This window comes from Lepisma saccharinum, unplaced genomic scaffold (genome assembly GCF_977018435.1).
Source record: "Lepisma saccharinum unplaced genomic scaffold, izLepSacc3.1 HAP1_SCAFFOLD_647, whole genome shotgun sequence".
NCBI lineage: Eukaryota > Metazoa > Arthropoda > Insecta > Zygentoma > Lepismatidae > Lepisma > Lepisma saccharinum.
Genome location: NW_028143318.1, coordinates 92,523 through 115,052, shown reverse-complemented (window position 1 = coordinate 115,052; position 22,530 = coordinate 92,523). Strand labels below are relative to the sequence as shown.

The 22,530-nt window shown below is 38.3% G+C and overlaps 1 protein-coding gene across 1 annotated transcript in view; it reads right to left on the bottom strand.

Annotated features, from left to right (window-relative positions):
- Positions 1-6,639: 6,639 nt before the first annotated feature.
- LOC145983101 (uncharacterized) overlaps positions 6,640-22,530 on the bottom strand; it is a 30,853-nt gene continuing 14,962 nt past the window's right edge. Inside the window, exons 2-5 of the mRNA XM_083116374.1 lie at positions 21,035-21,121; positions 19,440-19,498; positions 18,215-19,238; positions 6,640-6,722 (exon numbers count right to left, since the gene is read on the bottom strand). Coding sequence (XP_082972500.1) covers positions 19,092-19,238; positions 19,440-19,498; positions 21,035-21,121 — 293 coding nt within the window. The 3' untranslated portion in view covers positions 6,640-6,722; positions 18,215-19,091. The remainder of the gene's footprint in view (positions 6,723-18,214; positions 19,239-19,439; positions 19,499-21,034; positions 21,122-22,530) is intronic.

The window sequence follows — 22,530 nt, the reverse complement described above, 5'->3', positions numbered from 1 at the left end:
TCTCCGTACATAAATACAGCACAGCCCGGCTCCTTACCTGCTTAACTAACTTGAGCATCGTATTATCTGACGCTATCAACTGTAAATCATATATATTGATTTCTCCAAAGCCTTCAACTCTATGAACCACAACTACCTCCTACATAAATTATCTCGTCGTTTTAATATTCATGGGAAATTTCTCTCTCTGCTCAAACACTACCTCCGAAACAGACAACGAAAAAAACTTCCCGGAACCTCTTCTTCTTATCAAGATTTATCTTCTGGTGTACCCCAAGGCAGTGTTCTTGGACCTCTTCTCTTCATCCTCTACCTCGATGATCTTCCAGAATATCTTTCTGACTCATGTAAAAGCCATCTTTTGTTTGCCGATGATTGCAAAATATCACATTTAAATGACATGGCACTTTTGCAAAAGAACTTAGATTCCATAATAAAGTGGTGTGAAATATGGAAACTGAAACTTATCCTCAGAAATGTACCACCATGACCTTTAAAGAAAAATACATTTAATACACAATATTTCATAGATAATAATTGCGTTCAAAGGGTTGCCGCACAGATGGACTTAGGTGTCATATTTGATGAGAAACTCCTTTTCTGACCACATTTCTGCAGTCACTAAGCGTTCCATGCATATGCTGGGTCTCCTCTATCGTTTTACTGAAATAAACAACCTGCTTGCTCTCGGCCCTTTTTACAAATCTTTCATTTCACCAAAACTTGAATACTGTTCTCTGATCTGGTCTATGGTATGCCCCTCAAAATTAGATAGACTAAATTCTGTTCTAAATTGCTTCCTGGCCATTGTTCGCCACCAAATTCCATCCACGAAACATTTACAAAAGTCCATCCTTCTGAAAATGATAAATATCCAGACCCCTCATGATAAGACACATACTTGCAGACCATATTTTCCTCCATAAAATAACCAATGGGAACATAAGAAGTGATCGCCTTCTTCAAGAAATTCACTTTCGAGTACCATCCTGCACCACAAGGAGCACTCAGCTTTTCACATACCAGAAACCCAGATTAAGCCTAATACAGCATTCTCTCTTCCACAGACTACCCGGCCAATACAACACTTTACCAAACCAAGTTGATATTTTTGAAAACCAGTCAAGCTTTAAAAAGCTACTGTGTAACAACATGTAATCCACTGTATCTCATGTGTGTGTATTTTAGTTTGTTGTTATTCTTTATTGTTACTTCCATTGTTATTACATTCCAATCTAAAATGGCCATAGCTGTATTTGGAATTCTCTGGTAAATAAATAAATAAATAAAAATAATTGTCTTCGGAATGCATTTATCATTCATTTTCTGCCATTCAAGAATACAGTTTGTGTTGTTTGTTTTCCATTATTAACTAATGTGAAATTGACAGTGTTGAAAAAATATGTATTTCAAATCATTTGTTCCAAGCAAATGCTTTAGCACCGATTTCTACCCCCTTCTTGCGTAATTTAAGAGGATAATAACTTCTAGTAGTAGAAACAATAATAATAATAATAATAATAATGAGATTATTAATGTTTTTGTTATTATTATTCCATTAATATATATATATAAACCACTCCACCTGGCCTGAACAAGGCCACCCAGTAATGCCCACCCCTCACCCACCGTCCCTCCCAAGCCATCCCATCTCTCCCGCCCTCCCTCCCAACTCATCCTACACACTCCCAGTTTTCGACAACCCTGGTGACAAAACAGTGTTTTTTCGTTCAACGCACCGCTTCTTCTTCGATGGGGACCTGGCAACTCTGCAGGGCTCCAACTTCTGGTTCCGTCTCTTTCGTCTCACACCAATGATGCTACTAAGTAAGTGAAAATTTTGAATTTTTCCACTGTCCGGCGAGTGTTTCCTTTCTCCTTTTTTAATTTTTATTTAGCCCTTTTGGCCCTCCTTGCTGTTATATATATATCAGAGGCGTATATTCGGGGCTATCTAGGCTATCTGCAAAGTCCAGACTCGGTGAATAAAATACACAAAAAAATTTCTAGCAGAAAATGTGCATGAAATTGTTCATTTCAATAAGATGAAGAACCTGATTTCTTAGAGGAGTTGGAAACATTGCCCGCTTTCTTTGAATTCACAAGATGTCTGGCCCAGCGCCGGTGGGCAACTCCACGGGGGTCACAGCTTCACAGGACACCGATCAATGTTGCAAACCAATTTTTCCCAGCATGCAGTTTCCCCAGGATCGGGGAATTGTGGAGCCAAACTGTTACAAGAGAGAGAACAGGGTTGCATATGGTGGGGGGAAAACCCTCAACAGTCTGGGTCAATGTTGCAAACCAATTTTTCCCAGCATGAAATTTTCCCAACGTATGGGGAATTTTGAAGCCAAATTATCAGATCAAGGGGAAAGTGTGTCACATGGAGGGACAACATCATCATTGAACACTTGCAGAGGAGTTGAAAAAGAGGTCATTGACCTTCAAACAACTAGAGATACAGTGGGGAGTAGAAAATTGTTGGCTGAGCGGGAATGGTTTACGAGTGCATCTAAAAATTACCGAAATGAAGGACCAGTTCTAGTCTAGATCGTGTGGAGTGGTCTTGGTGCTTGGAATTTATTTAGAGGCATTGTGTGAATACACTAGTGAGTGGATTGTATTTTTGTGAATGATATGTGCTTTGTTGTGTAGTGAACTGAAATGAGGGACATAATTAACAAGCTGTCTATTCTGCTTATGAATGACGATAAGCTCCAAATCGTTGTGGATTTTTCTTGTACATCCACTTTATGAACAGATAAGCTGATGGGGATCGGACCTACAGTTAAAGTTGTATCTAAACCACCATGTATCGAACCCGGGACCCCTTAGTTTCAAGGCAATGACGTTACCACTGTGCCAACAAGGAGTACCCGAACATAAAATCGTGAAAATCGGAAGGTTGAAATTTTATTTTTATTCTCGTATATAGGCAGACATAATATTTCACAATATGGGCCTCTTATTTATGCAAATAAGAATGAAATTCTTGAAATCCTTTCCTTGCTGTCATTTCCATGTTTTATTTATGAGGTATATATTTCTAATCAGAGAGTCACATCACTTCAACCCGCCACCTCAAATGAGTTAAAAAACACAAAAACACCCCCACCAGCAATTTTTGGTCCATTCAAACACTATGATATTGTGCGATAGCCCAGGTTCTTAACCCAGTATACGCCAACTGGTATATATATAAATGCCATTATTAATGTTTTTGTTATTATTATAATTGGTACATTTATCCTGGTACTTGCCCCCCCCCCCCCACACACACACAAATTTGTGGTTGCGCCTCTGGGTCACACATGGCAGTGCGGCGTCCGTATCATCCTTATGAGCAGCCGCCCCTGTATTTTCGTCTATTACCTAACTGGTCTCAGTTGTAGTTCAATCCAACCTTGGCTCTGCAGACTACTTTTAGTGGCTTCACAGAAATGGTATTCCTATTTTAGGCGGGATTTAGCTCTTTTATGCCAATCCTGTGACAACACTGGTTGATCTGGTAGGTCTGAATGGCAACAGGGCCCCTTAACAGGCATATGAATAACCCCAAAGTCCTTCCCCGCTCTTTCCTTGCACTGACGAACTCTTCTCCCTTGTTGCCTCTTCAGGGTAGCGGAACTGCCTCCCTCTTCACTTCTGTCGGCTGCAGAAAAAATGTCCTAGGCAATATCTACTTGACGGCAATGGTGTTCATTAACATACTTAACAATGTTGTCATTTTATTGAAACAACTCCAATTCTTTACATTTTTCTGTTACCTGCGGTAACACCTATTCCTTGGCAAATAGGTTAGCGTAACGTGTTTCAAAGTCGAATAGCTGGGTGTCTTCATCCTACCTCCACCTTACATATTTAATCTTTATCATCACAATTAACTGAGTGTGGTATAACAATTGCGTGAAATAACAAAAAATAATCTTTGGTATTGGCTTCTGAGTTTGAAACATTGTTGTTTCGTCAATCAAAAGCAATGATAGAAATGAAATTATTCATATTTTCTAATGAATAGTAACAAGAGAAGAGCGATAGCCCGAGGCATGGTGTGCATGTAGCCGGTGTTACCGCAGGTAACAGCAAAATATAAAGAATTAAAAAGTTGTTTCAATTCAATTGAAACCACAAAGTTGAACCTTAAAAAAAATAGCTGCAATAACGGTTACTTGAAAAATATTACCAACACTAAAACTCTCCAGTAACAATTAACAATTTCAGAATTCCTACAAAACTGAACATGTTTCTAACAAGTTAAGCAATATTAAGAAGTATAAATGAAAAAAAAGTTCATTAGAATACAAAACAATTTATTGGAATCACCATTTCATGAAAGCAGTTTTGCATTTTGATCAGATTGAGGAACAGACAAGTTGAGAGCTGTGAAAGTCCTAACTTCCAGTGAATAAAACCACCATAATGAAATAATCACCATTAATTTCCTTCTTGCTGCCCCTTTAAGCCTGTAATAATCTTTGTGCAGAGAAAGCCACAGTGCACTAAGCTATGATATGCTCTAATACCCGTTTTTGGAAGACAGGCCTGGTTGGTAGAACAATAAAATACATAGCACTGAGCAAAATCAGTGGCAGGAACAGACATATAACCTGCCAGTCAATTAACTCCAACGCCATAAGCATGAACTCAACATATAACACAAATGGTGCCCACTGACCAGGGCTGGCAAAAGGGAAGTTTAGGACCTTCTGAAGCAATTTTATATGCATGCACCAACAAGATCCTGGCAAAGCCAAACTTCACAAGCTGAACATAGAATAAATACCATACACCTCAACAATGCATATTACTTAGTAACATTCATCATCCTTGCATGGTAATATAATCTTCTGTTAATCACACACAAATCCTGACATACATCAGTTGGAACTAAATGACACCTACTCAGTTTACAAATATACATCACAATTTAAACTGGGAGAAGTATAAAGCCTTTAGATTTGTGGGTCGATGTCACACTTCCACTTCATTGTCTTACACCAAAACCGAAGGGCAACGTTGTACAAATAAAAAGGAGCACAATCTGTTAGCTGATTTACATATATGCAACTTCAAAACTGTTACTTCCCTTTTTCTTTATTTTACTAGAAAATTTCAAGCAGAGTAGGAAACTGCTAGGAAAAGGCCATTTCGTAAATGCAGTGTGAAATACAGGGAATTTTTTCTCTCCCCAATGCCAACAATTCCCCCAAGACATTTTTACTGGTCCTCGTCTCCCAGATCATGCTTCAATTTAGATACATCAAAAGTCTTCACCGTTTTCTGAGTGGCATCAAAGTGTAAAAGAGACACGAAAAAGTAGGATGTATTGTGTGCAACAATAACCATGAAACAAAACCATACGTACACCACATAAAATAATTTTCATGCAGGTAATGCTGCCAGACAGACATGGAAGGATGCACATTGTGACAGTGCAATTTCTGGTTATCTTTTAAAGCTTTATAATATTTTATCTAAATCTTGTACAACCTCTTGAAAAAGCTGCAGAATGTAGCAACACCCTGAAGTAGAGATGCATGTGAAAAAAAAAAAAAAAAATAGTGAACATTACCTGCATGAAAACAATACAAGTTGTAACTACCTGATACAAAATGAACATGAAAGAATTAAGAATTATTAATGTAAACACACATGTCCAATTATTGTTTTATATACCAAATTGCCTGAAATCCTCGGGAATAAAACTTAGGTTTGCCTGCAAGCAAACCAAAATTCAAAACATGAACTCAACATATAACACAAATGGTGCCCACCGACCAGGGCTCCCGCAGCTTGACATCTTCACGAGGTGGTGCTGCAGCCTCCTCCTCGTGCAGCTCAGCATCTTCAACAGGTGCGGCAGCCTCCTGCTTGCATGGGTCAGTATCTTCAACAGGTGCAGAAGCACCCTGCTCGCCTGTCTCAGCATCTTCACCACATGCAGCCTCCTCTTCAAATGGCTCTGCATCTTCATGATGTGCAGCAGCCTGCTGCTCGCCTGTCTCAGCATCTTCACCACATGCAGCCTCCTCTTCAAATGGCTCTGCATCTTCATGATGTGCAGCAGCCTGCTGCTCGCCTGTCTCAGCATCTTCACCACATGCAGCCTCCTCTTCAAATGGCTCTGCATCTTCATGATGTGCAGCAGCCTGCTGCTCGCCTGTCTCAGCATCTTCACCACATGCAGTCTCCTCTTCACATGGTTCTCCATCTTCGACAGGTGGAGAAGCACCCTGCTCGCATGGCTTGGGATCTTCGCGTTGTGCAGCAGCCTCCTGCTTGTCTGTCTCAGCATCTTCACCACATGCAGCCTCCTCTTCAAATGGCTCTGCATCTTCATGATGTGCAGCAGCCTGCTGCTCGCCTGTCTCAGCATCTTCACCACATGCAGTCTCCTCTTCACATGATTCTCCATCTTCAACAGGTGCGGAAGCACCCTGGTCGCATGGCTTGGGATCTTCGCGTTGTGCAGCAGCCTCCTGCTTGTCTGTCTCAGCATCTTCACCACATGCAGTCTCCTCTTCACATGATTCTCCATCTTCAACAGGTGCGGAAGCACCCTGGTCGCATGGCTTGGGATCTTCACGTTGTGCAGCAGACTCCTGCTTGTCTGTCTCAGCATCTTCACCACATACAGCCTCCTCTTCACATGGCTCTGCAGCTTCAGGAAGTTCAGCCTCTTCACGCAGCTCGGCCTCTTCTTCACTACTTCTTTCACTCTGAAACAATTATCATCTTATTACGAGAAATTATCTCTCAATCATACTTATTTAATTTACGGAATTGAATAATCCCATGTTTTTTCACAACAAATTTCTCAAACACTAATGATTTATTTGCTATGACAGTTTTTAAAAATCATCTTTTTGAAACTATTTCTGGAAAAATATGTTAACTAGTGCTGAGCCAATTCCAATCAAAATCGTAAAGTATCACTTGGATTTTATTTACTGATACTGGCCAATACTTTTCCATTTCTTGATATTCTGTGGGATATGCGAAAATGCCACATGACACATTCATGGAGTCCCATTATCCTGGAGCTCATGCAAAATTTAATGTTTCCATTTACTTTGAACCAACATATTGTAAATCACTATATTTTGTGATCACATAAAAGGCCAGTGGCGTAACGCAGTCTCTTGTGCCCGCATACCTAAGTATAACGTACCTAAAATTGAAAATGCCAAGGATGGACACTAGTCATCGCTCCCCACACACACAGTTGTACCGCCAATGGCAAATATAATAGTAGGCAAATTGTCCATCGCCATTTTCATTTTTTTTATTCCACATCCTGTGTTGGAATGGAATTCTGTTGATGCGAAGCAGGTGTTGACCTCTATTCATTGACATTATTTTAATTCTTTATCATCATGGTGTGGAAAACAAACTGAATGAAAATGTTGATGGACAATTTACGTATTACTTTCTTTGCCATTGGGTGTACAAGAAATCAATTTTGCTACAAATACCCCACCATCCCAGTTTTTATCAACATATACATCCAGCTTCTGGAAACTAAATCAGGATATGAATCTCTGATAAATAATGGGGAGAGGATATTGGAAACACCTACTTTACTTCAACACAGTGGTGCAGACACAATTCCATCTTCGAGGATGAGGTGGACTTCATGTGGCCAAATATTTAGTGCATTATTTTTTGTACTTTTTGCTTGATATAACTAGGGAACAAATTTAAACTTTCTTTTCTGTGTCCTAGATGAAATAATCTGTTATTTACTAATTCTGGTGTGGGGAGTTCTGAGAAAATCTCAAAACTTTTGTATCACATTACATTTCAGTTATTAACTTATATATATATATATATATATATATATATATATATATATATATATATATCTGGCAACACTGATCGTAGAGACGCTACGGTCAGTATTCTGTGCCTCTTCTCCAAATAACGCCGATCGTTTTCCTCCTAGCATGAAAATGCGACTCAGATCGCGAAATATAGAATAATTTATCTTTGTGTGGTAAGTGTTTACTGTCTCCTTCATCATTAGTGTATACTTGTCTGCATGAACATTCAGTATGGAATAAAAGCTCGTAAGGTGTGAAAAAAAATCGTACAAAGGAAAGAAAAACATGGATAAAACACAGACATGGAATCACTTGCAATAATTTTCGATGTGTGTTGATGTTCTGAATGGGTATTCATCGAATTGATAAAGGAACAATAAATTTTTATGAATTATATTCAATAGAAACTATTTATGGGGTTAATCATGTCATATTCATAAAATTCTTATCTTTTTTTTAAAAAAATTCCAAATGTACTGGCAACATTAGTCGTGTCAGAGTGCAGTGCTAGGTGCTGTGACATGTGGCTATTTAATTTGATTAATTTCCAAATGAAATAAAAGATTTGAAATTTATCCTATGAAAAACTAACGTACCTATCTTTTCCTATCTAACGCTATATTTTACGTTTGAAAGAACCTTCCTGTTGACTTCTTCTTGAGATGAAGAATGTTCCCTTGATTTGAACATTTCTCAGGACCGGGCCACAATAAATATTCAAGTCCACTGTGGTGGACGGTGCTTTAGGAACTGGGAATCTCTCACTATGTGGTACTGGCTTCCATGAGGAGGGCACATTGGCATATGCATATGATTTTATTCTTCGAGGAATAGCCACACACTACAGTTCGACAAAAATAACAATCTTGTCTCAGAGGTGTCTTGGTTCAACCGATATCATGGAAAGGCATTGAATGAATACCATTCAACCATTCTCTTAGTGTTACACAGCACAATTCTGACATGTAACATTTGAGGCCTATGTGCAGTCTTGATCTTGCAGCAACACCCAAAGTACAGTCGGTACACTATCTTTACACAATCTGTGATGTTAATACATTGCAATTTTGGTGTGAATTTGTCAGAAATGTAATAGAATGTGCTAAGGGGTTCTTTCAGTCAACATACTTTGTCACTACAAATCAAATGCTGTAAAATACGCTACTCCTGTTCGCTAATAGATTCTTCACTACTTTTGCGCTACTTCCGCACAAAAAACTTAAAACCACCATTTGGACATTCAAATGGAGCCCCTAGTATAATTGTTGTACTTAATGGAACATAGATTATGTTACTCTTTATCATGATTCCAGTCATTCAATAATTTTGATAGCAGTGTTACTTCAGTTACTTATTTTCACTATAGTGTTAGAGGATAAAGTATGTATGTAAGTTATGATAAAATAATTCCTCAATAACTGACATTTCCGGATTTGAATCACAGCCTGGGCATGGATGTTTGTGAATGTTCATCAATTTCATCATATCATCACTCATCCCCATCTTCGCAAATTAGCCAAAAGTGAAACAAAAAGCGAAGTAAAATATAGCAAACCAAATCAAATAACTGACATTTCTACTAAAGGTTTATGAACAACAATTTTGAAAACAACACCTTAGAAACATGACCCCTGCCCATTCTCGTGTTTCTGTCCATTCAATTCAAGGTAAAAAAACAAGACATCCAAAGTTGCCAGGCCAGCAGGACACTCAAAACATGAACCCCCATATGAACACATCACTGGTCCCTGACTATTTTGTCCTCTGCTCTTCGAGAGCCAATTTTAATATGCCTACGGAGAGACAAGATATGGGGCAGTTTTACTATCTGTGCAGATTTAAATAATGAAATAATGGAAGAAGGAGAAATAGTTGGAGGGTAAACTATGCTTTGTAATGATTTTTTTTCTTATTAAATATTCGGGCCTTCCCGATGCAGTGGTAGCGTCGTCGCCTTGTAACCAACGGGTCCCAGGTTCAATGCCCAGTGGAGGCCCATAGTGGTTCGGATCCCACTTTAAACTGTATGTCCAGTCCCAATTAGCCTTACTGTGCATAAAGTGGACTTAAAACACCAAATCAATCAATCAATCAATCTTATTAAATATTCATGCTGCCCACGTGAAAGATTAATGAAACGAGGTCTTACAAATGTCCCTATTCTCATTAAGTCATATCAAAAATATGTATTTCTGTCACTGACTACTTTGCAAAATTAATTGGAATATCATATGTATTGAAATTAACTATAACGTGTTGTGTAAACGGGGAATAACATTACAATGCGATATTTATCAATTTTATCTTCAGCTCTTAAACAGAATATTAATTGGGAGGGAGGGATTTTTGCTCAAATCTTGGGGATAGCTGATGATATTAATGAGAAACAGGTGGAGCAATGCTTTACGTAAGTTTTTCTGTTGGGAATGCTTCCTTAAAAAAACAGTGGAAATCACCTTGTAATCAAAGGACCCAGATTCGATACTTGGCAGAGACACAGAGTGGTTCGGATCCAGTCTCAATTAGCTTATCTGTGCATAAAGTGAACTCAAAACAAAAATTAGGAAAGACTCCTAGTTTGGAGGATGGGATCTCCCTGCTCCTCCATTCTCCACACTGCTCATCATCATTCATCATTCTTTCTCATTCTCACAATAAGCCAAAAGTGGCAGAAAGCAACCCTAGATAAGATAATTACTAAATAAACCATTCATCATCATTGATATTAGCGAAAGTTACAAAAAAGTGACATAAAAGTAGGAAAATAAATAAATCTGGCAACTGTATATTGACTAAAGAAAATTGTCATTTCTGCAGTAAAGTCGCTAAATTGTATGTACCTTTTAATAATATATTGCTGATGAGATCCTATATACCGACAAAAAGCTGTTAACGAACTGAGCCATTGATTGCAAGCACTATTATTTTGTCATTGTAGTGGAAAATGGATCTCTCGTTTTTTGCACTGCAAGTTGTTTTTTTTTCACAGTAAATAATGACATTTTGCTCTCTCTTATGCCATGAATATAAACAGAATTTATTCTGGAGGTGGAGCAAATGAGGCATATTATTCCAGAGGTGCTCCAAACAAGGCATGTTGCTCCCCAAAATAGCGATGCAGATAAGAAAAACTTAGCTCTTAGCTGTAATATATGTATATATTTATCAGTTAGTTATCTGGGTATTAGAATTACTTAGATACTAATAAATTACGTGGATATCTATAATCTGTGATATCAAGATATTTATAACTTAGATTATTCGTATTTCCATGCAATAGACTTTGTCTTTATGAACGTCCTGCCAAAAGTAAGCGTTATTGTCGAATGTTATTTGACCCTATTGCCACATTGAAAATTTACCTCAAAATGCTGAGAAGATATGCAGCTGTACAGGAATTTTGTAGCGTCACTATAGCTAGAGCTACATTTTTAAAAATTTATCACAGCTACAAATTTTGTAGCTTGCTACAGAAGTGCCACTACAAGTAGCGTGCTACTTCCGACCACTGTACATGATAATTAGGCAAGTGAACAGTTTACAGTGTTGCCAGATTACATGAAGAGCGGAATTCATTGATGTATACGTTACCCATATTATACCACATATGGCATCATGCGTATCTCGAAAATGGTACATGATTGAGAAAAATGAGTGGCAAATCCAAAATCAGCATGCCAAAATTAGTTAAGAACACACATTTGCTAAGAGGATACAAAATGGCTGTACCCTAGTGTAATTGACAAAACAAATAGGGTCATTTAGACTGAAGTGGCAACACTGCTATGAATCGCATGTTGTTTGTCCAGGAGACAAATGATAAGCCTAGTGTCTTCCTGAGCAGTGTAGCGATCGGATTGATGTGTTCATGCTCCCGTATTACGGTGTGTGTGGTTTGTGAATGGTGTTAAAGTGAGGTGTGTGTGTGACATAGCACCTAAAGAATGTTTACCCGTGCAGAAACATTGTCCCAGAAGTGGTTCTTTCAAGTTTGGGAACAAATCAAAGTCACAGGGGCTCATATCTGGGGAATATGGTGGGTGCTCCAGTACCTCCCAACCCCATCGTCGTAAGAGAGCCCAGACTGCAGGAGAAACAGTGGTGACTCAGGTATAAGGCATAGTATGCAGCATTTAAGGAACCCCTTGTGGCACTTGATGTGAGAGCATAATGCCTTCGTGGTCGACCACGTGCCACCTGAAACTTGATGAACACACGCTGTTCTGCATGGGTAAACATTGCTTAGGGTGCTATGTCACACACATCTCACTTTAACACCCTCCACTGACCACACACACCATAATACAAGAGAACGAACACATCGATCCAATCGCTACACTGCCCAGGAACACACTATGCTCGTCATTATTCTCCCGGACAAACAACACGTGATTCACAGCAGTGTTGCCACTTCAATCTAAATGACCCTCGTACATTACAACAATGACTGGAGGTTCATGGCTGACCACATGTCACCCCACCCCGTAACTGGTTGGATGATGTTCCACCTCGGCAGGTGAGAGTGAGGTCGGCAGTCGGCCCTGGCCTTCATGAGCTATTGCACCATGGGTTATGTTATTATTACATATATACATAACACAGATATTTTAAAAAAACAATACTGTTCTGGGGAATTGTTTAAATGAATGTTAATACTCCTATTTTGGATTTTCAGATGAGTAGAGCTCATCTCAGAAAAGTCAGTCAATCGTCATAACAAGGCCACTCAATGAAAACCCAAGTGGAAGGACTTGCCCCCCAAACTATAGTTGCCACAGGGACATGGAGTTTAATCATAATTTTAACGATTTCACTGAACATAACTTTCTAAGAATTTTTCATGAAACAAGACCTGTTTTTAAAATAGATCATCAGTGCTTGAAAACTGAGTAACTTAAGAAAACTTTCATGAAGCATCCCCCACTAGGATAATTTCCATAAGCATCCCCCACCAACTGCATTGTCTCCAAGTCATTCACTCATTCACCATGCACCATTGGATACTCCCAGCTAAGAATTTCCACTTCGAGCATCATAGATCATAACAAAATCATAACACATTGGACACAAATTGGTTCGACAGAAATGTTCACAAAACTTTCAATGTTGGAGAAAATGAATTTCACAAAATCCCCCAAAATAATGTACCCTGCGAGACAGAAGAGGGGGTACTGCCCCTCAGGGCAAGATTATAACTGCACTCTGGGTCCTCTTCCTACTGGGCTTTTGGGCCCCCCTTGAAGTGTTTAACAGTTACAAGAAAAATTAACTACATTGTCACAGTATAGATAATGTGTAACACACGGCAGGTGTGGAATCTTGCGTTAAAACTAATAACAGTGGCAAATGTTGAGTACGTTACTGTTCTTACTAGATTAATCATAATTCTGATGATGCCATTTACACTCTGTAAGCCTATGACAAACAATCCATAAAAGTACGAGACAAGGTTTTTTCCCCTATTGATGACCATCTGCAAGCAAGTTATTTCATTCCTGAGAGGGGCATTATCTGTTTAATTTCTGAGATTAATAGAAATTTCAGCAGCAGAGAACACTGGGCCCCAAGATGTCCTCCCCCCCCCCCATACACTACCACTCCATGGAGGTTATGGGGGCAGCCGCTACGCCACTGTAACAAGCATTTGAATATTCCGATGTAAATCTCATGAAGCAAAAACTCTGGTAAAGTAATGCATATAATTTGAGTCGAACACTCACCTATTATAAATCAATAATTTGAACAACTTTTAATCAATGAAGATTATTGGCATCCGTGTGGATATTTCACTTTTGAAATCTTTAATCCTTTGATGCAATCTTACACAGACCATGTGACTTCTAATTTTCTGTATCTTGAACATCACCAACAGCAGCAAAAGACAGTCCCAAACAGGTGATTAAAACTAATGCAAACATGTGCTTGATTAGCATGATACAACTCATAACAACAAAACTGTGTCTGCAATAGGGGTGAAGCAGTATAAACCAATATAGGCATATGAGCGTCATGGAAAAATTAATGATATATCCATAAATTGCACGAAAATTTGTGGAAAATTCCACCATTTTGTTATTTTTTTATAACTATAAGTATTAATAATTTCATGTTATGGGGAATGTATAAATGTTGAATTCATATATTGTGGTTTCATAAAGATAAAACCAACTGCAGCTATGTATTTATAAACATTAATTCAGAAGATAAGGCATAACTTACACCACACGCCATCATTTCACTAAATATAAAAAAGGGAACGTTAAAATTGTACTTACGTATGTGAGTATATTGTTTCCACTGTAAAACGACGTTTCGGAGATTGACTATCTCCTTCTTCAGGTTCGTATAAAAAACTAGGTACTTGGCATAGTACGGCGTCGAAATGTAAAATGAGGATTGTGTATAAGGGTTGGTTTGGATACATTTAAAAGTTATGTTTCTGTACTAGAGGAACATTATAGGACAGACGGGCCTAAATATGGGTAAAAGATGGAGCGAGCATGAGAAGGATATTAGGGAAAAAGTTCCCAAAACGGGTCTCTCAGAACACATTTTGGAAAGTGGGCATAGAATCACAAAAAAAGAGATAATTAGAAAAGAGGGGAGGAAGTTGGGAAGAAACGTGTATGAAACAGTGAATATTTGTAGGGGGGGGGGGAAGAATAATCTTAATAGGGACGAAGGAAATTTGGAAGAAGGGTGGATCAATTTCCTCAAAAAATGGGACAAGGCCTGGAAGATTGAACCCAATATCGGTTTCCACGTCACTCCGGAAGTTATACAAGCGGCACAGGAAGAACGTGAATTTACGTTGGATTTGTGACGTAATAAGGGGAAATGAGAAAATAAAGGGGAGAGGGGAAACATCCGTGGAAAACTGACCATCGTGTGGATTAGGATGCACAGTTGGGTAGGAATGACCGAACCTGCAAGTTGTTTAGTGAATCATGCAGGTTTTTTAGATTTTTAACTTTTTTACCTGTGAATAGGTTTAATGTGCAAGTCTTTTTAGTGATCGATTAGCCTTTCACGTTCCTCTAGTACAGAAACATAACTTTTAAATGTATCCAAACCAACCCTTATCCACAATCCTCATTTTACATTTCGACGCCATACTATGCTAAGTACCTAGTTTTTTATACGAACCTGAAGAAGGAGATAGTCAATCTCCGAAACGTCGTTTTACAGTGGAAACAATATACTCACATACGTAAGTACAATTTTAACGTTCCCTTTTTTATATTCTGGATTTGTGAGTAATACGCAACAAACCTACAAAATGTTATCATTTCACTAAGTAATAAAGACCAGTTTGGCATGTACTTACTTTGTTCTCTAGCTTTCGCCACATCATGCATCTTCCTCAGGAGATAGGACAAGTATAGTAAAGAGTTAAGTAGTCAAGTAGTCAGTTGTCAGCCACAGCTGAAGTAGGAAGGAGTGTCTTTTTCCTTTTATAGTCTTCTTATCTTAACCTTTAACTTACCTTCCCATGTGTTAAATCCTTACTACACTTGTCCCATCTCCTGAGGAAGCTACATGGTGTGGTGAGAGCTTGAGTATCAAGTAAGTACATGCCAAACTGGTCTTTATTACTTAGTGTAATTAATTCAGAAGGTTGACAAACTCTTCATGCTCTTCAAGAAACACTTATAACTCAGATTAGTAGAATATCAGTTATTAGTATCAGTACTTTATTAGTATTGGAAAAAAATCATATAGTCCATCCCTAGCTTGCAGTGACTAAATTTCTCTTAATGACCAACAGTTTTGGCATAGTTCACATATGTCTATCACAACAATTACAGAGGTGTCTTGAGAAATGTTAAAATATTGAGCAATTTTTAAAATTTAGTTTTATTCTTATTAGTTCTACAGACTGTATCAAAATTCCTATAACCCTAACTTTGATTGCTTGCAATATGAAAACTGGCTTGGAGCCAAGATAGCATATGACTGCAGATGGCGAGGGAAGGTGGCATTTTCAATCTGTAACATCCTGCTCATTTTTGCACACATATCTTAAGGATGCAGACAATTTATATTGCAGTACTAGCCTGTGTTATAAGAGTTGTTCAAAGTGGTGGCCAATTGCATTCACACATTCCCAGCATATTTTGATGGAATTTTGATTGACATATTTGTTCAGTTTGCAAGTTGTTTTCTTGCCATTATTTACCCAGCAGGATGATGCTGGGTAAAAAATACCCAGAAGAAAATTGCTTCTTAAGTCTGAATTTTAATTGTTTTAAAGCATGTAATTAATAAAATCTTCATTCATTAATAAAATGTTATTAATTTTGAAGATTTGAATTTAATCACACAGTTGATAAAAACAAGAAAAAAATAAGTTGTTGAAATACCAAACTGAAAGTAATGAGTGCACGTTAGGTGAACTTTACCCAGCCAGTGTTTCTACAGCCCTGTGAGCGCAAGTCTAACTGATAGCCCATTCAAGGCTGTGGCACTCAGAAGGGTTCATTAGGAAGGTACTGAACACAATAATAATAATAAAGGAGCACTCAGCACACATCCTAGAGAGGATTTACTATCCAGTTCAGTAAGTTGTGCAAGAGCTCACCGTGCACAAACTTTACGTAACCAAAAACATCATGCGCTATGGCAAATGAGATACAGAGCTTACAGAAGGTCGTTTCACGTCCATGGTAACAAAGTTAGAACCCACCTCACCTTAAGAAAAACCGTGACTCCACGAGCGGTGGTGCTCCACGTGATACCCCTGTCTTGCAGCAATGGCCCTGCAGCGGAGTTTCCATTGGAGGAGACTTCGTTGAAGAACACATTGGTACAAACAATCATATTCCTCCTGACAAGCTTTCCAAAGACCCTCAATTGTGCGGGGCCGTCTACTTCCCAAGGCTCATTTCAACAACGGAAACCCACAAAAATCCATGGAAGAGGCATCGGGGGATTTCACAGGGATGTCTGTAAAGGGGATTGCATGAATGCCCGTTTCACGTGCCATCCGATCCATGTATGCCTGCGTGGACTTGGCCGTATGACTGGATGCCTTGTCCTGGTGGATGACAACGCGAGATGTGTCGCTGCCATAGAGAGATGGGATATCATGTCTGTAAAGTGGATCCAAAATATTCGTCTGGTAATAGGCTGCATTTATTTTAGCCTTTTTTTCCACTCTGCGCAGTGGAAGTTTGCCGTTATGGCAGTAACGACCAACAACCATGAACCCGCTTGGAAAACTTTCAGCACATTCACGTACCCACTCAGATCGACCTCTTGCATCACGTGGACGATAGTAGATGACCCTATTTTTACCACATCCCGACAGATACACCCATGCTTCATCCAGGGACACCACATACTTCCAGCGGTCCCCTGCCAGATGGCGTTCGTAGAGCTTCCGACTGGTGGTCTTCCTCTCCTGGACATGTGTGGCATGCAACTTATGAACTTGAGCCTTGTGCTTCCGCACAAGTTGTAAATCTTGGGCTATGATGCAATTTACAGTTGCAGGGAACATTGTACTGCCTGTGCAATCACTCTTTGCGTTGCAGCGTTTTCACATCGCACCAAGGGTCTCACTTTCCGCACAACATCGGAGGAACGCTTTGGCTTCCGATATGTCCGAGGCCCACTTTGACTGGTTCCAGCAACAGGTACGGTGCAAGCTTTATGGCGATTCAACACTGCATTGATGCCCTTCTTTGACACATGGAATGCTTTCATGTGGCACTGTTTAATTATCTGGCTATAACTATAACCAACGTCGGAAAGGCACAGATGTACCCCTCCCAAAGGACTGGAATTTTTGGTGCCTAATAAACACTAATTTACACACCAACCATAGTCTTTGCAAGTCAACACACAGTACTTCCGTCCTACTGGCTCTGGGTGCTCTGTGCTGTGCCTACGTGCTGCTCCCTGGTGATCGAAATCGTTACCATCAACGTGAAACAACCTTCTGTATATCTGACTAAGGCACAGTTATCTCTCAGGCTTCTCTGATCAATGTCTCAGTGTGTGCTTCTGTGCATGATGTTGTTGGGCCTCTTCATTGGTTAAACTTGTCTGTCCTGCTTTAAGCCTTTTTACCTCCTCAAATTCTCTGTTAATTCACAGTGCAACATTTAATAAACAAAGGTTTCAATCTCCTACTTTTACTGGAAGAAAGCATGTTGTTCACTGATGGTGCAGTCCCACAACAGTGTCAGTGGGGTTTTTCCTCATGGTCAAGCACCACATTGTGCCATGAACAGGGTTAAAAAGATTAAAACTGAAGGTTTTCCTACCACATCTCTGGCTGGCAACTGACCAGATATGACTCATTTCTCTCTCTCGCTCTCTCTCTCTATGTGTGTGTGTGTGTGTGTGTGTGTGTGTTTAATAGTGGAAGAGAAAACACTTACCAGATAAAGAAATATGGGCTTCCATCTGCATCAATCGCATTGTTGTCATGGTATCCAAAGAGCAGGCGGTGGAATGAAATGGCCATCAGCCAGAAGGCTCCATGTAGAGAGCTGGAAGGGAAGGCGAGGAGCGAGAGGGAGAGTGGGTGCTGTCAGGAGTTTGGATAGAGTTGAGTGGGTATGGGAGGCAGAAGGGAATGGTTAATAAATGGTTTCAACAGGAGGTAGCCATTTTGCAGGCTCTTTCCCAGTGTTCCCTCACAGAGGTATCACTTGGTAGGAGTGGAAGAAGTGGTGTGATGGTAATTGTTGAGGATGGCAACAGTACAGGTAGGGACCTTAATTTTTCAGTGTTACTTTTTTAAAAAATTAGTCTTTTCTTTTTCCTTTTCGATGTTATTTTTCCAAATATTCATATTTCTATCTTTAACCAAGCTTTTGTGGAAATATATGGGAATCATACATTTACATGTGGTTTCATGTTGCTGTTGGAATTATTCCATGTATGAAATGCACCATAGTTTTCTTTTGGATAGAACTGTGGAAAACATGCACATTATGTACATGTACATATGGTACATTTTTTAAAAAAATCCAAGACACAAGAATAATGGGATTTCATAATTTTTCATTCTTTAAGCACAAAGTGCATTAAAATTTGTGAAAAGGACACAATTTGCATTTCATGCAAAATTTGTGCTATTTCATGATTTTGAATGGATGAAAAAAGTATCCAGCACATGTCATGCATAAACATTTTTATGCAACAATTAACATCTTTTGGTGTTATTGCATTTGTACAAAATGAAGATCCCTAAGTATGGGTTTGGGTGCAACAGCAGTGGATGATGATTTTTGGTTGAGGGCTGTGCTTTCTTCAGGAAAAGATATTGCAGGTCAGGATGTAAATGAAGCGGAAGGTGCAGAGAAGAGTTTGGGGTAGCTGTGTGAATCTGAAGGGTTGAGAGGGTAATATGAATAAGGAACCTTTGGTTGTTTCATCAAGTGGTGTTTGTCTGGAAGACTAAAAAATAATTTTGGTCAATATTGCTATCAATGAATGAAAACCAATGGTCAGAACTTAAAACTACATTTAAGTTTTGCACATAGAGTTTGACCACTCTATTATTTATTTTGAAAAAAAAAGTGAAAAATTTGTACTGAAGACCCCTACCATGAACATACATGTAAAAAATACCTTGGAAGAGAATCCTTGCATGCTCACCTTACAACACATTATTTCCTTGCTGGAATCCTTACCATCAGCTTTCATCAAAGATGCCACTAAAAGTAATAAAAATACACAAATGAAGCAAAATTTTGGATTTTCAATAACATACCATTTATCTAGCACAACCTAATATTAAGAAATTAAAGAAATCTGGAAAAAACCTGACAAATCCTGGACATCCTTATGTTCAACTTAATGGTGGAAATAATGTGAATGCACTTTTACAACAAATGAATGTGCTGAAGTAAATTGATATAATTTTGATGAAAATTGGGAGATTTACTTCTACCCTGAAGATGAGTGTGACATTAGCTCTCGAAAGCTTGGAATATTTTTCACAACTCACCCAGTCGATAGCCTGAGATAATCTTTTAATTTGTCGCCAGGAAAGCTTCAAGACTTACTAGATATAATTTTGTTAACCACAAGGGGATGTAATACCCAGTGATGATAGATGAAATTGATGGAGGGTCATTCACAAATGACACCCATGCCCCGGCTGGAACTCGGACACAGGAACTTTGGTGGCAAGATCAAAAGTCTACCACTTAAAACAAATTTATTTCTTTACGTGAGTTTGGGTGAGCAATAGGCATTTATTTGCCCAATTATAGGTCTCCTCTAATTACTACATTAAGTAAAGAAATGAATTTGTATATATACTATATATTTTTTGAGCTTAGGAGGTCATATCCGAAAATGTCTACTTGATCATGAAATGAATTTCTCTCTCTTGCTATGAGATTCATTCACATACCATAACCTTTATTGTTGAAACTGAATGAAGTGCTGAGCAGAGGCTTACTTCTGGTATCATGATTTTGTACTTGGAATGATAAATTTCTCAAAATATCTGGCGAATCCATTTTGCCATTGAAACATTTGTATGCAAAAAGTAGACAAACTGAAGTAGATCAGTTTGTTTTCTTCTACTCTGTAAGCTGTCAAGGGAATGGTCAACAAGTCCTCATCTTTATTTAAGCTGGAGTAAATATCCAGGGCAGATGCTCATTAATATTCAGTTTTTTTTTAATATTTAGACATCTAATAAATTTTCTTTTTTAAAATTGTTGCTATAACTTACATAATAAGGGGTCCATACTGAGGTTGCATGTTCAAGTATGGGTCTTACAAGGGTTTTAAATAACATTGACAGAGTATTTTTGTTAAAATCGTTTGATGACCTCATGATGAAACCAAGCATTTGCTTTGCCTTTTCATAAATTTCCATTACATGATCTTAAATAGTTACACTGCAGTCGAATTTGACTCCTAAGTCAAATGATTTCTCTACAAATTTTATTGGCAAACTGGTGTACAAATATGCCATTATCAGCATACACTGGCAGAGTGCAGCAGAAAATCGTAAACATGATATTCATTGTACATTTTGCATGTACTGTACAGTGGAACTCTGATTTCATGTTATAGAAATTTTATATTACCCCATCTTTCTGGTTCTAATTCAAGAAAATTTCTGAAACTATTTACCAGAATATATTTTTGGCATTATTTTTTTTATCCGCAGGACTCCCAAGAACATACATAAAAAACTACTGATAAAATTATATTCATAAACATTATCTTACCACTCTCTGAAGCCACAAATGATAGCACTTCCACCAGCTTGTTATCATCAAACTTCACTCGCTTGCCCTGCTCATCTTTTCCAGTTTCTGAAATTAACATTTAAACTGTATTAACCCCTAAATGCCAGGTTGTGACATATTATCACAGCAGGTATTTGCACCAATGCCGGCTTGTGACATATTGTCACAAGGAGCATTTTCTCGTAGTATGCAACTTTTTGACATACCGTACTGTGTCTCAGATAATATTCGGATATACACATTTTGAGTTCTGCATGAGTCTGTACTATTGGGGGGGGGGGGGATGTCCGAAAAATTGTGATATTTTTATTTCATTGATTTCAAAAACATTGCTTCTTTCTCAATTTTGGTGTTTCAAAACACACTTTTGGCAATACACACACAACCTTCTGACATTCCTGGTGCCCATTATGAGGGTACCTTTTGGAGATTCACATCCTGGCATATCCTGTGTGGGGGTTCGATGAATTTCAAATTTCATGTAAAAAATAGTTACTTCCCCCTTTCCTCCTTCTAACTGATTACGGAAAATTTATTTTTTCTCATCAGGATTATAGCCCAAAGTGGACTGAACAAAATGAGGTGTCACTTGTACGTACCTCTAATGTTCTTAGTTCCAAAATTTCATTAGAAACATGCAGAATTTCAAATTTCCCGCTGAAAACACACTTGCCGTTGGTGCAAATACCTGGAAAATCAGCCTCGGCATCTAAGAGTTAAAATTGCAACTGCATTTTGTATAATCTCATACCAAATATATATATGGATAAAAGAAAGGAGGGCCAAAAGGGCTAAATAAAAAGCAAAGAAGGAGAAAGGAAACACTCACGAGACAGTGGAAAAAATTTGAATTTTTGCAGACACTATCGCTGCATCACCAGAAAGATGGAACCGGAAGTTCCATTAAAAAACAAATTGCAGTTGTGCAAACAGAAAGTACTGACTTTAATAACCATTAAAAGAAAATACTTACTTCACTGAACAATTTTGAAATATACTGACAAATTACTGACTATGATGAAAAACTGATTTTACTGACCATTTTCCACCTGCTGTAAACTTAATAATTGTGCTATGTACATTTCTGTCACCTCTCCAAACATAAGCATTCAAACTGTTCTGGGACATTCAATAGTGAAGAGCAAGTAACATCTAAGATGATTTTCTTTTCTTTCATCACAACATAAGAATTGGGGATAAAATACACACAACTGAACAGTAGTGCAATCAGGGTTGTTAAAAGTTCCAGCAATTTTAAATAAATTCAATTCCGGTCCAGGAGAGAAAATCAGGAAGCGTAAATGGGTTCTGGACCATAAAGAACTTTTTTAACTGTAAAGTATTTTTTATTTATTTATTTATTTATTTATTTATTTATTTACTCAGAGTTTCAGATACAGTCTTATTTGGCCATTTTACACTGAAACAACAAAGTAGAAACAAAAAATAAGAAAAGATACGAACAATAACAAGAT